Source organism: Falco peregrinus, chromosome 2, assembly GCF_023634155.1.
Source record: "Falco peregrinus isolate bFalPer1 chromosome 2, bFalPer1.pri, whole genome shotgun sequence".
In the NCBI taxonomy this organism is placed as follows: Eukaryota; Metazoa; Chordata; class Aves; order Falconiformes; family Falconidae; genus Falco; species Falco peregrinus.
Genome location: NC_073722.1, coordinates 79,837,455 through 79,853,892, shown reverse-complemented (window position 1 = coordinate 79,853,892; position 16,438 = coordinate 79,837,455). Strand labels below are relative to the sequence as shown.

General features: G+C 41.5%; 1 protein-coding gene across 2 annotated transcripts; it reads left to right on the top strand.

Annotated features, from left to right (window-relative positions):
* The first annotated feature begins 1,099 nt into the window (after positions 1-1,099).
* On the top strand, positions 1,100-16,425 carry PPID (peptidylprolyl isomerase D). 2 transcript variants are annotated; one of them, XM_055794808.1, is made up of 10 exons: positions 1,100-1,283; positions 3,089-3,229; positions 3,671-3,777; positions 7,672-7,860; positions 8,617-8,739; positions 10,335-10,441; positions 12,984-13,125; positions 15,435-15,521; positions 15,606-15,648; positions 16,191-16,425. In XM_055794808.1, the coding sequence occupies exons 1-10, from the start codon at positions 1,199-1,201 to the stop codon at positions 16,280-16,282; spliced, it is 1,116 nt and encodes a 371-aa protein (XP_055650783.1). In that variant the 5' UTR covers positions 1,100-1,198; the 3' UTR covers positions 16,283-16,425. The 2 variants fall into 2 exon arrangements, with proteins under 2 accessions (XP_055650783.1, XP_055650784.1); XM_055794809.1 differs by having other exon boundaries at positions 1,103-1,283; positions 16,194-16,425.
* Positions 16,426-16,438: the final 13 nt, after the last annotated feature.

Here is a 16,438-nt window from a genome sequence, read left to right as displayed (position 1 = left end):
ACCTCTTCTATCCAACATCTGTACAGAGGCTGTGGGAATGATCACGATGTGGTGTATGGACTGCAGCGTTATTAATATCAATGCTACTTTATCTTTTCTTTCAATGTGGGAATTACAACTGCCCTCTGACACATCTAATATTGAGAACATACTGAGAGATGAAAACCAGCTTGATGAAGCTCAGGTCCAAGCATATAAAGATGACATGAATTAGAGGAGAAAGCCTTGGGAGGATATGATATATCAAAGAATGAATGTGGTGGAGGTGTCTGGGGTGGATTAGAGAAGCCCAAGGAACAGAGAGGCTCATTCTGATCAGCAGCATTCCCAGGTCTGCAAGTGTGCAGGAGTCAGAGCCCAGCACTCTGCTGCCCCACCCGCTTTTGCCTCAACACGCGCCTTGCCCTCATGATGCCGGTCAGCTCAGGATGCGGCCACGGTGGCCACTCACCTGCTTGGGAATTCTGCACCTTGAGGTGCACCCGAATGAGGTTTGTTGACAGCATTCACATCCCACGGCCAACACAAGCAGCTGAAAGACACTGTCAGCCGTGGAGCAATTATTGCGATACTCATACTGTGGGAAGAGATGCTTTTTATTTTCAGCCCTTGGGAAGACTGGAGTTATTCGGTGTTTCTAAACACTCATGTGGTGAACAGTCACTTTTGACATTCTGCCCAGTTTTCCATGGGTCCCCAGGCCTGCACTGCCCCCATAAACCCAGGCACAACCAAGCCCCCCTCTCCTCACCCACCCTTTCAGGCCTCCTCTAGTGCACACACGCTAAGGAAGACGTTATTTTTGCAAGGATCCCCCAGCCATGAAGGCCGCCAGCGCCGGGCCGCTGGGCCAGGCCCCTCCCGCAGCCACCCGCGGGACACGGGCTCCGCCGGGCCGCCACCGCGGGCGGCACCTCGGCCCCGCCGCCTGCGGCCGGGCAGTGCGGAAGGGGCCGCGCCGGGGCACCCACAGGCGCCGGGGGCACCCACAGGCGCCGGGGGCACCCACCGCCCCCAGGCCCAGGCGCCCAGCCCGGCCGCGCTGTTCCCGCCCCGCCCGGTCGCCGCGGCCCGCTCGGCTCCGCGCCGCCCGCCGCCGCCGGTGGGAGGAGCGGGAGTGGCCCCGACCCCGCGGCGGCCGGAATCGCGGGCGGCCGAGCGAGGCGGAGCCAGCGCCGCGCCGGCGGGCAGCTGCGATATGTCGCACCCGTCCCCTGCCGCCCGGCCCAGCCAGCCCTGCAACCCCCGCGCCTTCTTCGACGTGGACATCGGGGGCGAGCGAGGTGGGGAGGGGGCGGGAAGGGCCCCGCGGCGGGGACGCGGCCGAGACCCGCGCGGTGGGGCCGGGGCGCCCCAGGGCAGAACGCGAGGGGCCGGGCCGGGCCGGGCCGGGCGGCGGGGAGCGGGCGGCAGCTGCGCGGCTTACGTTGGACGGGGGGGATCCGTTAGGCCCCGGTGGCGCCGGGCCCCGCCGGGCGCTGTCCCCGCGGGCTGCGAGCGCAGCGGGCGACGGGGAGGAGGAGCGCGGCCCCGCCGCGGCCGAGCCTCCTGCGGGGCGGGAGCGGGCCTGCCCTCAGGGCTGGCGCCCCCGCCGAGGTGAAGCTCACCCGCCGGGACGGACCGGCCGGAGGAGCAGAGGAGGGCAAATGGCTGCGCAGGCGCCGCGCTCGTCGCGGCCTCCCAGGGCGGGAAATCCCCGCGGGTGGCGCGGGGGCGCAGGTACCTGCACGGCCATCAGTGCCCCCCTGCGGCGCGGTCCCTTGAGAGCCGCGCCGCACCGAGCGTGGCAGCCTGGGCCGCCGCCCTGCCGGCCCCGGCGCCTGCGGCCCGCTCCGCCTGCGGCCCGCTCCGCCTCGGCCGCAGCGACACACACGTGGGGCTGCGGCGCCGGGCTTCGAACCCGCGGCCACGCCTGGCCGCGCCGGAGCAGGGGGTGCCCGCGCCGGAGCCCCCGTGCCCGTCGGGGCTGCGGCGGCAAAAGCTGGGGCAACCCGGTGGTGCTGGCGGTGCTCATGGCATCGCCAGAGGATGTTCAGAAATCTGGGCAAATGGTCAAAAGGAGAGAACAACATAGAAGCTGGGGTGATGTTTGAAAGCACAGGTCTTCAAAACAGGTGAAGACAGGCGCTGCCCTTTTGTCAAGATATTCTTGCTCATTTATTCCTCCTGCTACTCAAAAGAATAAAAGAAAGTCTGTAGGATGATTTGCCCGTTATTGACTTTCAGTTTTCTAATTTGTTTTCATTCCTGTATTAATTAGAATTAACATATTTACCTTCCAGTAGAGTGAAGTTATGTTAACTAATTGACTGTGAGGCTGATGAGAAAACAAGAGCATCAACTGATGGTGGCTGCTAGGAGTGAGAAATAGCTCTCCGAGAAGCCAGTCTGTGAAAGATGAGAATCTGACGCAGAATCCATTTATCAGCCAGTGCCGGATCTGTTAGCTACTCAGGTTTCACTTCCTTTAGTTAAAACATGCACGCTTTTGAATTTAAGGCTTGCTCGTAGCATCTGTAACTATAAATAGCCATTATTCATACACACGTTAAGTATTGCTGTCACTTAGTAAAACTGGGGTTTAGGAGTATGAGGAGTAAGGTTGGCGTACGTGCTTGACCTAAGCTTTTTGCTCAAATAAAAGTCTCCACAAAACAGTCTTTTCCATACAGTATCTGTTTTTGATTGAACAAGTTACATAGGCATGTTAAAATTGATGTAAAATAAGTATATGTGTTAAACTATGTGTTTTAGCTTTAAGATAGGTGTGTGTGATTTTCCACAAACATTTTTTTTGGCAGAAAATGCATTTAGTGTTTTTGGTAGTTTCTGGCAGAATCTGTCTTTATTCCCCCTACATTATTTTTGATAGTGGAATTCATTGTTACATGAATTAACCTTGCTAAAAAACCTAATGTAACTCTGCCAGTGATTGCCATGAAACAACCCCAAACTGTAAATCTGATAGTAATTAAATAAAAATACTCAGGTCTGAAGCATTAATTTCCTTTGTCTTGTAGTGCTCAACACATCACCAAGTCAAGGGCAGGACTTAAAAATACGTCTCATTCTCTCTTTGTCGTTTCAGTTGGACGCATTGTCTTTGAATTATTTGCTGATGTTGTACCTAAAACTGCTGAAAATTTCCGTGCGTTATGTACAGGAGAGAAGGGAACAGGGCCTACCACTGGAAAACCTCTCCATTATAAAGGATGTCCTTTCCACAGAAGTAAGTTCTATGAAATCTTATTTTCCTGTTGGTAACAGAAGTCCTCCATTATCGGTATTTAATGTTAAATAATACTTCAGAGCACTTGTTTAAGAAATAGCTTGACTGGAAGTAAGTTGACTTCCTGATCCTCCTAATGACTAGATGTTCTTGTTATGCAGACCGTAGTAAATTACAAATTTGCTAGTAAGTTAGTAATAGTAAAACTAGTTTACTATGAGTTGTGAATAGGTTGGAATGGAGTTCAGGTAAAGGATTAAGTAACCAGTGATGGCTACAACTGAAAAGGAGTACTTAGGGAGCACTTGATAAATAAAAGGTTGGTTTTCATTTTATTTAGGCACAGGTGCTGGTGACAGGCATTGCTCTTCATCTCTGAATCATTTTTCTTCGTGCCTTTCCTGCCTTGCTGCTATATTTCATAATTATCTTCTTTTACAGTTATTAAGCAATTTATGATCCAGGGTGGAGATTTCTCAAACCAGAATGGCACAGGTGGAGAAAGTATATACGGTGAAAAATTTGAAGATGAAAACTTTCATTATAAGGTACTCTATTCAAAATACTATTTGTATTAAGTTTTTAACGTTTCAGTGATTTTTATTTTTCTTCGAGTCCAGAATTAGCACTCAAGGTTAAGGTATTTTTAGGCAGTGGAAAGAATGCAGCAAAAAAGCTGCTAACTAGTTTGTCCTTGAAGTCTTTGTTGAATATAGAACAAATACATGTATGAATACGTACAAAATGAGGTCAACCCTCAAAAACAAAGACAACCATAGTTTAAGTTCTCTTTTTAATTGCACCATCAGAAATTTATTTAAAACAGCATTTTAATTCTCATTGAAGTAGGGATATTATTTTAAGAGTGGCAGATTTTGTAACTGAGAGATATACAGTATGTTAGCATTAAATGTATTTTATGCCTTTTTTTCATACACTAATAACATTCATAAGATAGGATATAAGAAATACCTTTCTTAAGAAGTGGGAAATCCATGGTAGATTGCAGAATTAATCCAAAGGAAAATTTAAAAGGAAGTATTTTCCCCACTACAGTTATTTTCAATGATGTGAGAAGTAAAAGGCTGTTCACAAATGGCTTTTTTTCACCCAGAACGTTGGGAAAATGTGCTGTGAATAAAGCAAGTTTTTGAATATGCAAAGGTCTGAATTTGAAGGTATCATTTTAAGCGATGCTGACTTTGGTGACAGAAACTCCTACCCCTCCCATTACTTATTCCCACTCCTGTATGAGAGCTGACTTTCATTACTAGCAGCCACAGTGCAGTCCCACAAGCAGTGTTGTCAGCCCAGCTGTGGGAAGAGAGGAGGGAGCTCTACTGTGAGAGCAGGAAATTCAAAAACTGTCTTTGTCCTTGAAATCTATGTAGTGACACCAGAAAGACTGCAGGTGCATGTACTTTACACATACAACAAGTACAATTTTTGAAGAACAGTTACCTCAGGATGTGTCCTGTGTCTCGTCTTTTCATGTTTTGTTAACTGTTTTCATATCGTATTATCACGTATTATTATAATGACTCCTCAACAACACTGACTAAAAAATGTACAGACATCGTTGTCCTGTGGTCAAAAAAACCCCCTGACTGCAGTTGTGCTTCCTCCAGACAGTATTTTTAGAAAAATAAAATATGGTAATCCTCCAATAATCGGGCATCAAAGTCCATTACAAGTTTGGAGCAATAGCTGGACATGTAGCTGCAGCATTCATTACCGAGTTACAGTTGTGAGAGACGTTCTCTGAAGTCTGACACTTGCCGTGGTGGTGCCCATAGCACTGCTGCTTAAAATATCGGTCCCTCTCACAGGATCTCTCTCTCCCTGAAGGAGACTTTCTGTCATTGTTGCTATTTTGGTTGTACTGTCAAGTGAGATCTGGAGGTAATTATGAATGGAATGCAAATGATCCCCATTTCTGTACTTCTCTGATGGCTGAGCTATAGCAAAAAGTTGTCAGTGTGCCAGGGATGGGTTGAAGAACTCACTTGGATCTTGTACAGAGTCTGGGACCTCAGTTCCCATCATCTGTTGACCAAGTATGTTGGGATTTTGGTGGGAGCTAGAATGCCCTTATTACATAGAAATTGACTAGATTTTGCCCTTATTCTAGTAGTCCTGCAAACTCCTCAGACCACTTTCTCGGACAATAATGAGTTGTTTTTGTTGATACTTGAGGACACTGGAGCTCCTGTTTGTCCTTGTGGTGTTCATATGGTTTCCTGTAAATTGCAATAAACTGCAAGACTTTTGTCATTTTTTTTGCTTACCATGTCAGATCAATCCCACTAGGCTTTCTTTGGTGTCACTTCTTCAGCGAATGGCTGTGCTGTTGTGGAACACCCAGCTTACAGTGTCTTCAGGCAAGTGGTGTTACCATGGTGTGGTTTTGCCAGCCTTCAATCTGCCAGAGAATCTGATTTTGTCTGGACCTTTTTACTTGCTTTATAAGCTTACAAAATGACAAGCAGAAACCATCACGGGAAATACTATCTGCAGTGCTTTTCAAAACACTCATGGCAAGAAAATGCACGAGTCACAACAGTTTTGTTTATAAATAGGGACTGTCATCATGAGACTGATTTTGGGACTTGGTCCCAAATGAAATGGGGTTGCATTAAGTGTGAAGATTGGAGCCACCAGACTGCTGTCTGTAACCTTCCAAATCTTTATAGATGAAAGGTAAACCTGCAGGTGTAAGGTAACACCAGAGCTTATTGTTACTTGGCTCTTTGTTTACAAACTGTTGCTTGTCTATCTTTAGTTATAACTGCGGGGGGGGGGGGGGCGGGGGAAGGGGGGAAATAAGATTTACAGGTCTTACTCTGCCTCACGGGCAGTGAAACAGTGACCAGCCTCAACTGGTATTTGCAAAAATCTCCTACAGGGGAACCCTTTTGAGTAACTTACTCGCCAGTTTGTCAGATGTGTGTTTTGGAAGCTGCATTCCTGCAGGCTTGCTAGGAATGCCTTACTAGATGCCTTCTTTTGCTGTGGAACACAGGCTTCTTCTGTCATTTGCCACCTCTGATTCCCAGGATGAGTTTCAAGATCAGAAGAGACAAAGCCAAGATTGTTTCTGTCGCTTTCTGTTGGCTAGGTCTGGCTCTCAGCTGTACAACCTTTTCCCAGAGTTCCTAAGCCAAATCCTGGTTGAAAGATTCAGGGTCACTGTGCTGTATGACCAGATGAACACCTCAGGCAAGGAGTTTTCCATACCACCATGAAAATCCAAACACCATGTGGGAAAAGTTTTCACAACAATAGGTTCTTTGAGGTGGTAGAAACTACAGGGACAAACCAGATGCTTAAATACGGCTGTCTCAGCCTGTTGTCTCAAACTATCAACCTCCCGTGGAGTTCTGAGGTCTACTTCCTAGCAATGTCTGCTTCCTTCTCCTCTGGCCTGTCATACTGGTTTTTTGGGGTTTGGTGGGTTTTTTTGGTTGCTCTCCCTTTTTCACCACAGTATCAAGTTTCTTAGGAATACCACAGCTTGCATGCTTCAGACAAGTACCAGTGTCTTGGTACAACATACTGACTTAAATTAATTGGAGTTCCTTGCACTTAATAACGAGATCAGCTTAGGGAGAATAATATCTTAATGGCTGTTCACGCCAGTTTAAGAGCAGGAGATTCACAACACATACAAAAAGTACATCTTTGCAGTAACAAGTGAAAATGAAATAATCTGTATGATGGAGCAAGGTAATTCTTATTTTGAAGAAAGAAAAAATACTTCTGAGAAAAAAAATAAACAATACCTTAATAAATTTTTGTTAGTTTGTGGCCTAGTAGCATGAACCAAAATAATTAGATGGTTAAAAATTTCAACAGAATAAAAACTGTCTCTCTAGGAAAGTGAAGGAGTTAAAAAAAAAAAAAAGCCACCGACCCTTAAATAATAAAGACAACAGTCCCCTAAATGCCACAGTTCTACAACATACTTTGTGTCAGTAGCCCATATAAAATTAACGAGACATACCCATCTTGACAGTGTAAGATTCAAGTTGGTTTAAGTGGTGTAGCTTTGTTTCTTGAGGACAGTCGTCTTGAAAAATCCAGTGAGGAACTTCACATGTCCCTCAGGAGATCCCTCTACACTCCACAGCTGGGCAGGGGCTGTGTGTAAAGAAGCATCACAGCATCAGGTCACACCTGTGGCTCTGCTTGCTAGATTGCTGGGTGGCAAGTGACGCTGCAGAGCTGGGCATTGGCCCTCTTCGGTCATGACCAGTAAAATTAGTTGCCAATGGTAACTGGTTTGTACATACCTGGTATGTACAACTGTATGTAACTGGTTTACCAAGTTGTTATTCTAGCTGGCCTTGCTATACATGTTAATAGCCTTACAGAATCTTACGTATGGTTTTATAACAGATCTTTTCTGTGTTGTCTGTGATTTTTTTCCCCTTCCGATGCAGCATGATAAACCAGGGCTGCTGAGCATGGCAAATGCAGGACCTGGTACTAATGGCTCTCAATTCTTTATTACAACGGTGCCTACTTCTCACCTGGATGGGAAACATGTGGTGTTTGGCCAAGTGATCAAAGGAATGGGTGTAGTTAAAATGCTAGAAAACGTTGAAGTAAAAGGAGAAAATCCTGTTCAGGTAAACAAAATCCAAAACACTTAGGGATGATGTTTATTCTTCCATTATAAGATGTATATTAATTTCATTTTAAATGTTTGGTGTAATGTTTAGAGCTAGTAAATGTTATTTTTACTAAGTGTTAATTTCCATTTTACTCCTTGTAAAGAGGTTTTGTTCTTTTGCTGCAAATTTCCGTTGCACAAACAATTTATTGTTCAACGTATCTGTGAGGATGGAAGTCTTTATCAGGGTGAAGGTGGAAATGCACAGCTGGAAGTGTGGGATGGGTGATGAAATTAAAAGGTGGAATTCATAACCCTACCTAAGTGATATGTCATTCTTATGAATTCTAATGTCAGAAATTATTGTATTTCTGCAAAAGCAATCAGCACATAGGTCATGTCAGTTTGTGGTTATTTGAAAAATTAATACCTCTATAACTTTAAAAGACTTGGCAGTTTAAGAAAGAACTGTCTTCTCTAATATAGTAGGACTGCAATGTCTTGCATTTTGCTGCGAGTTCCTCTTCCAGCCTCTCCCTGGAGTGTGGGTATGGTGGTCTTGGACTGCTGCTCCTCCAAACGCAACACTTTCTGTGATAAAAGCTTTCTGATGAGGACAGGCTAATGATGTGATGCATTTTTGAAATCAATGCACCCAAACAACAGATGAAAAAGCATTTTTAGTGAATTTCAAAGAGTACTGAGAAGCTGTGCCTTTTTTTTTTTAATTGTCTTAGTTACTAATACTGCTGTTTACACTTTATTTTTTTAGTTGTGTGTCATTGCAGAATGTGGAGAGCTAAAGGAAGGCGATGACTGGGGCATTGTTCCCCAGGATGGATCTGGAGATGCTCATCCAGATTTTCCTGAAGATTCAGATATAGATTTGAAAGATGTAAGTATTTTTCTTGTAAGGTATTTTACAGAATGCAAGACTTGTAGGTAATCTGAGTTACATGGTGTCTATGATGATGTTCACTAAGCCTTTTTCTTAAGAATCGATCAAGGTTCTGATTAAACAGTCACATTCAGTTTTAGAAAAGAGTATGCTGTGGACTGCTATCGCTTTTTTTCAGTGCTAATTGTACCTGATTTCCCGCCCCAGTAATTAAAACCACAATTACTTACAATTATTGCACTTATTTTTTTTTCTGTTGATTTCTTTTTACTTTTGTTTGTGCTGTAGTGACAAATTGCCATTACTAGAACTCCTTCCTGCAGACAACTAAGCATTTTTTTGATGAAGCTTTTTAAATATCCATTCTTAAAAAGATTCTGCCTCACTTACTAGAAATAATAAAGGATCAACCTTTTCCAAAGATTTTTAGTACGTCCGAGCTAGTAGTTCTCAATTCCCAGTAGCTGTGTGGTTTTCGGGAAGACCTGTTGTTGGGGGTTAAGGAGCAGACTGGTGACATCACGAAGCTCTTCTGCAGGTTTTTACTTCTGTTGTGAAATAGACAAACTCTGTAAATCAAACAGTGATTTTTTGAGAGGGGGGAAAAAAGGCGGGGACTGCACATGTAGATTCCAAATACAGAATTAGAAATAGAATAGTTAAAAAACACAGCTAGAAACCAGAAACTCCTTGTATGTGACTATTGAGAAGCACTACAACTTATGAAAATGTTTTTGGATAGCATTCGCTGTGGTTCAGGACTGAAGTTGGCAGGTGCCATATTTTAACTTTAAACTTGTTCACGTAAACTAACTGCAGAAACCATGGTGACATTGGTCTCATGCTGCGACCAGTTTTTTTCAAGATCATTAATTCTAGTAGGGTAGAAGTGTAAGCTGATAGTATTACAAATAGCAATATATACAATTATTCACAGCTTAAGGCAACTGTGGTATAGACAGCAGTAATTATAAACTGTTTAATGCCACTGGAAAAGTAACTTAACACCTGAAATGTGTGCCGTTCTGGAAATAGAAATGATGGATTTGATAAAGACAGGCAGTTGCTCTTTTTCTCTTCCATAGCTGTTTTAAGTGTTTTGAGAGAAGGAGAATTGTGTTGATACAACTTCCAGGTTGAGAGCGTGCAGAGTTCAGGTGACTAATACCATTTTGAGAAGCAGAAGACAAAATTTTCTCAGGAATAAGGCAGTCTTGGTTGAACACTTTGATTGTTAACATGTCATCTTTTCTATGAATAACGGTCAACACCTTTATATATAGCTCCGTGTGGGTAGCAACATTTAGGGGAAGGAGCTGAACTGCTATGTCGTCTCTGGTATTTTCTCACCCTTTATACTGTAGAGAACCCATTAGGAATTTCATCTTTCAGACTACTGTGTTACATAAAGTAGAGGATATTGTAGGAGTGGTTTGAAGCTAATATTTGTCTGAAACTGGGAGTATTTTTATTCTGAGATTTTATAATTGTTGAAAGAGGATGGACATGGGATCCTACTGTTAAACATTAAGTAATTCATGATTTCTTTCGTAAGTACATTCATACTTTATATTTTCCATCTATTTTATTAGGTTGACAAGATTGTGGCCATAGCAGAAGACATAAAGAATATAGGAAATACTTTCTTCAAATCGCAAAATTGGGCAGTGGCAGCTAAAAAGTATAGTAAAAGTTTACGGTAAGGCTGTCATCAATCATTCAGGTAGTTCCTGTAACCCAGATTAATATCAGTGTCAAGCAATGAAACATGCATTTAAAAAGTACCTATTGCTGTGCTCTTTGTTTTCTCTTTTTTAAAAAAAAGAGCCTTGTGAATCTGGAAAATATCTGGTTGATTTTTAGGTACTTATTCAAGTAGGTCTTGTACTCATTGCTAGGTAAGAGCTATAGGCAGGAAGAATTGTTTAGAAGTGACTAAATGCTCCTTTTTTAATATTCTTGCTGTGCTGGTACGTAACTGGGAAGAAAAGCACAATTGTATACAGGGCAGTTAACGGACAGGAAAAGAGGGAGATGCTTTTTCTCTAATTTCTAAAAAACACTAGGTTTAGGAAATTGGTAGGTTAAGAGTACCCCCAAATGTGACCCTATTAATTCATTATTTTTTTTTGTGAGGCTCCATACCATCATCCTGGCTCCTTGTATAATTCAGACTTGCCTTCAAAACCATGGTCGTCTTTTCTGCTTTTGTTTTCATACTGCTCCTTTCTTCTTTTTATGATTTTTGCTTTACATGTAGGAGCTTCTCCGAAAAACTAAAAACTGACCTTTATCCCTGCCTTCTTAATGATCACTGGTTAACTACCAGTAACAAGTAAGGAGAGAAAAAGAATTCAGGCATATTTAATGCTTCAGCGAAGTTTTTCACTGGGTTTCAAACAATTGTCTTTCTGAAGCATAAAAACGAATCCTTTAATCACAGATTATTAACCCAAGATGCAATGTCTCCCCCACCCTCAAAAAGCCCATCACAGACCAACACAAACCTTAAAGTTAATAGGATTTCTATGCAAACCTTTTAGAAATCATACAGGAAAAAGGCTGGAATGATCTTTAAGGATCTCTGTCCATTTCCTTCCCCCATTCTTAGGTAAATATCAGGTATAATTAAGCCATCCCTTACAGTTAGGCATCTTGCTCACTTCTAAGCACACCCAATGAAGGCTTTTCCAGTTTTTGTAGACAGCTTCGATTTGGTGCTTGTCCTTGTGGATGGAGAGTTGTCCTTGTGGATGGAGAGGATAACTCTTCTAGACTAAACAAATCTGATAATTCCAGCTCCTCTTTATAGGTCATATTTTTGCAGACAGGCCCTGTTATTGTATCTTAAAATCTAATACTATACCTAGGATGGTGTACTTTAGCTCTTATTGGAGTATCTCCCATATCTTACAACTCACCTAGCAAACCATCTGGCAATGTTTTTTTCTTTTTACCCACAGTAACCATTATAACCTTCTGTTCTTTTTTTTCTCTTATTGCTGTGTAACCATTTTAAAAATTCATTTTGTACGTAAGAATTGACACTATCTTGCCAAAAAATTTATTACTTCCTGTTGTCTGCCTTGATAGTCGTCTTACTGATTCTTTGACTTGGAAGCTCTAATTTTGTTTCCAGAGTGGTTGCAGTCTTCCATGTTTTGGTGTGATTTAGAAATATTTTAGGTGTCTTCTGTTTGTTTTGAACATAACAGTTTTGTATTATAACTCTACTGAGCTTTTTACCCTTTTCTCTGTCTTCTGGTTCTCATCTTTCACATGATGCCCAGCAAGTGGAAAAATCACTGGGACTAGGTCTAATTTACTTTTAAAGCATTGGTTACTTCTCTGGTCCAAAGTTGCATACAAACCATGCAACACCCAAAAGATAGGGCATGCAAAAATTGAACGTACATAGGCACGGATATGCAAAAACTGCATTAATGATGGCATGCTTAAAATGTGAGTGTATGCAAATACATAGTTATTTTTTAAATAAAAACCACAGAAGTTCTCTCAAGTAGGCGGTTAAAAGTTAGAACTTTTATATATGCACAACAGACCTTTGCCACTTGAAATAAAAACCTGACAGCATTAGCACATTGTAAATTAAGAAGAACGAGATACAGTTTGCCTGTGACACAGAGATGCAGTAACTGATGTGGCTTAGTCCTGAGCCAGTGTCAGTTTTGAAATTCAGGAAGAAAGTCGTGAAGCAAGACAGTGGAAAGAAGGTGGAGTTACTAATGCTCATAAACCACCCTCCTTTACAAAGTCACGTTAGCTTCAGACTTCAGTCATAAATGCCTAAACTAATTAAAATATTACTGAGGAAACTGAAGAAGAGATGAAGCTTCTCATGAACGTGGAAGGGGCAGTGGTGGTGTTGACTTTTTGCCACTGATAAGCAATATGTTTCCTGAGAATAACCAGTCATTGAGATAAAGTCTAATGGTTTCATGCCATCTAGGATAGTGCATTTGTCTAAGAAAAAGAATGCTGTTAGTGCAGTGGAGGACTAGGAGTTAGGTGAAAACATTTCACCAGTGAGTTCATTTTTCTCAGGGTAGGTCTCCTATGTTTAGTTTAATAAATATTTGTAATAGTGGAATTGAAGCCGCTTTAAAAATAGCAGTTTGGATAGGCCAGTTCACACACATCTATGGAAAGATAGCCAAGGGCAGAACAAAATGGAACTTGCGACACTAATCCGTGTTCCTTGTAACTCTGTTTTCCTGCAGGTATGTAGAAGCTTCTGAAGCAGTGGCAGAGGCGGCAGACAAACCAAAGTTAAAGACTGTTGCTTTGACCTGTGTTTTAAATATTGGCGCTTGTAAACTAAAACTGTTGGATTGGCAAGGAGCTATTGAAAGTTGTTCAGAGGTAAATGAAATATTTAGTGTTTTGATTAACAATTAGCCTATATAGAAGATGGAGACTGGAACTACAAAGCTTTTTTGAAGAGTCTTTTTACAGGCTTATGGTCTGAAAGTAAACAAAGTAGAAGGCTGATTGTGAAGTTATTACTAACTTTCCAATATGTGGCTTTTTAAAAAGATTTTGAAATTGAAATGCCTGACTAGAAACAAACAAAAGAAGGCTGTCACTTGCCTACTGCCAGAAAAAATGCACACTGCCATTGTCAGTTTGGTTTGCAGAGCTAATTTTTGTTTTACAAAGACTTAACTATCTTCAGTGAAAGTAATACTTTTCTCTGGAAGACTAGTATGAGCAAAACACTTCTTGCTTTTAGATTTGATGGTCTTATATTTTATTCATTGAAGTGACTTTTCTAACTAAAGCCTTTTCAGGTAGGCATAGCAGTGAAATGAAACCAGTGAACAGAAACAGAGAGAGAAACATGCTAAATAAGGAAACACTGAAAAATAGTAGAATTAAAGAAAAAAAAGTGTGAACAGTGACATAGACATACTGACAGAAGTTAGTACATTTGAGAAAACTTTAAATAAATCAGTAAGACTCTTGACATTTTGAAGGAAACAGAGTAAAGAATGCTCTTATCTGTTAGCAGAGGATCCTGAGCAGCATCTCCTAGGGCTTCAGACTGGAAGCAGGAGTCTCAGCTAACCTGGGCGTGAGGGGTCTTTAGAGAACTGGCTTGCTTTCTAGCCTGCTGATGGTGTTACCACGTGGAAGACTTTAATAAACCTATATTCAGAATAGACAAATGGGAAATGAGGAAAGAAAAAAACTGTGTAATGTGGTATCAGTCATCTAGAAAATGGTACAAATTGAAACAGCATTAAAGTATTACAGATAAACATTATTAATCATAATACCACTGTGGGGAAAAAAAAACCCTACTTCCTCTTTTTTACGATTACAGAATTATATAAATACATAAAAATAGATAAAGGCAACACCATACCTGTAATTTAGCCTACGTCCATAACAAGCGTTACACAGTGTATCAGTGTTTTAATCAGAACACCAGTTTCCTAAGATTAACAAGTACGAGTTCAAGGTAACTGTTAATAAGAAACTATATACTTTCACTTTTACGATTTCCTAAAGCCAAAATCAATTTAAATTAACAATCTGCAGTACATGCATTAGTTGGTGTAAATAAGGAACTGCAAACAGCTGAACCTGTTCAAACAAACCTTGCTTTAAAACAGCTGTAAGCACAACGGTCAAGCTAAACCCAAGGAATGCTGCCTATGTGTACACAACACAGACACCAGATTTTCTGATTCTCAACACAGAAGAGGCTCCAGGCTTTACACAGGCAGATCAGGAGCAGCACATAGAGTAAGACTTTCTTTATAGTAGCAGCCAATAGTGAAGTGCTTTTAAAAACTGTGATTGTATAGTCCAATGTCTATAATTCTTAATTAATGATTTAAAGTTAATAAACGCAATTAACAAATCCAAACATTCGTGCAAAGAGATTTTCTCTGCTCACTGAGAAACTATATTCTTTAAAATAATAATTAAAAAAGACACTATAGAACGACCTGCAATAAGAAAAAAGAACACAATCTTCACAGGCAAGAAAACAAAACAGCCAGCTAGCTACTTTACTTGAGGCACTTTGAAGAAAACAGTAAGTAACCACGTAGTGGAACAATCTCTTTGCCCAGCCAGTGGTTGCTGTTTTGATACTGTCATATTAGAGCTGGAATATGTACAAGTTAGCAAAACCATTTAGCTCAAAAAAGGTGTAATGACTGCAACTCTGCGAGGTTCCTGAAGCATGAGATGGATTGCTTGTGTGTATCTTTCTAGCCTGCAGTGGAAAAAGATTTACAGGAAATTTGTGTGTTTTATTTAAGACACTATTTGAGTGTTTTTTGGTGTGAAGGAAGCAGCTGCACTATAGACTTGTACTGTGAGACTCAAGGTTAGAATAATTTGAACTGCAGAAACAACTCTACACCTCTGCCTTGACAGCTATATGGTGTGTGTATATTCTACTCTAGGTTCCATTTTACGCTCATGCATGCTTCTCCTTCAGAAAAGACCACTTCTGGTGCAGTGGTGTTAAAACCGATTAGCTAGCTCTTCAGTGTGCTACATTACAGCGTTCCTTTTTACACAGTTAATGTGTTGACAGCTTACCCTCAAACCAACTGGAGAGATTGTCTGCTTGTGTGAACTGTGCCATTTGTGGAGATGGGAGGCTGTGAAGTATATGGAACATTAATGTGACAATTTTATTAAATTTACAGGCTCTCAAAATAGATCCAGCAAATACGAAAGCTCTCTACAGACGGGCTCAAGGATGGCAGGGAATAAAAGATCTCGATCAGGCATTGGTAATGATCGCAATATTTGATTATTTTTTTTTATAATCAAAGCATTTCATTAGAACATGAATTTGTATTTCTCTTTTATTCAAGGTTGATCTTAAAAAGGCTCATGAAATAGCTCCTGAAGACAAAGGTAAAATAAAGCTGTTTCTTTAGAAATTCTTTACTTTTTTAAAGAATGTAATAAAGTAACCAGGACAGTATTGAGTAGGAAATTGTACCCGTGTGATGCCTAAAATGCTGGCTTCTAAGAGCTTAAACACCAATGTATTAAGCACATAGCCCACTGAGGTAGAAAACATGTTTTTATAAAGCAGTGATGCTTCTGTTGCACCGAGAAACCTGCGTATGTAGGTCAACAGCACACCTCCCGTACCACCTCCCTGTCTCACAGGGGTCTTACTAACTTTCTTAATTTACTGGTCTAATTGGGTAAGATTTTTAGCTCATAAATTCGGTGCTGGCACCAATACTATGCTTGCTACACCCTCTACTCTGTTACCTTACCAGGTGAAACAAAGTAAGGGACAAGGTTGTTTTGCTGCTAGCATCTGACCTAACACAAGATTAAATGCAGTTCTAGTAAATGAAATAACACGGGTAAGTTGCAACAGTGTGACCTGGTCTTGACATATTAGAAGGATTACTGTAACTATCATGGATTTTCTTTTTAAGCAGCTATCCAGACGGAAACACTCAAAATCAAGCAGAAGATAAAAGCCCAAAAGGAGAAAGAGAAGGCAGCTTATGCTAAAATGTTTGCTTGAATTTTTTTTCTAAGCTTTTAAATCTTTGCACTAACTCATGCAAAAAGATTAACAGAGCTGCTTCTTTCATTGGCCCTGTACTGCAGTTTTCAGTGTTTACAACTCAGAAGTCCAATAATAAAGACAAACTGTTCAAAGGTGAAGTGTTGTGGGTTG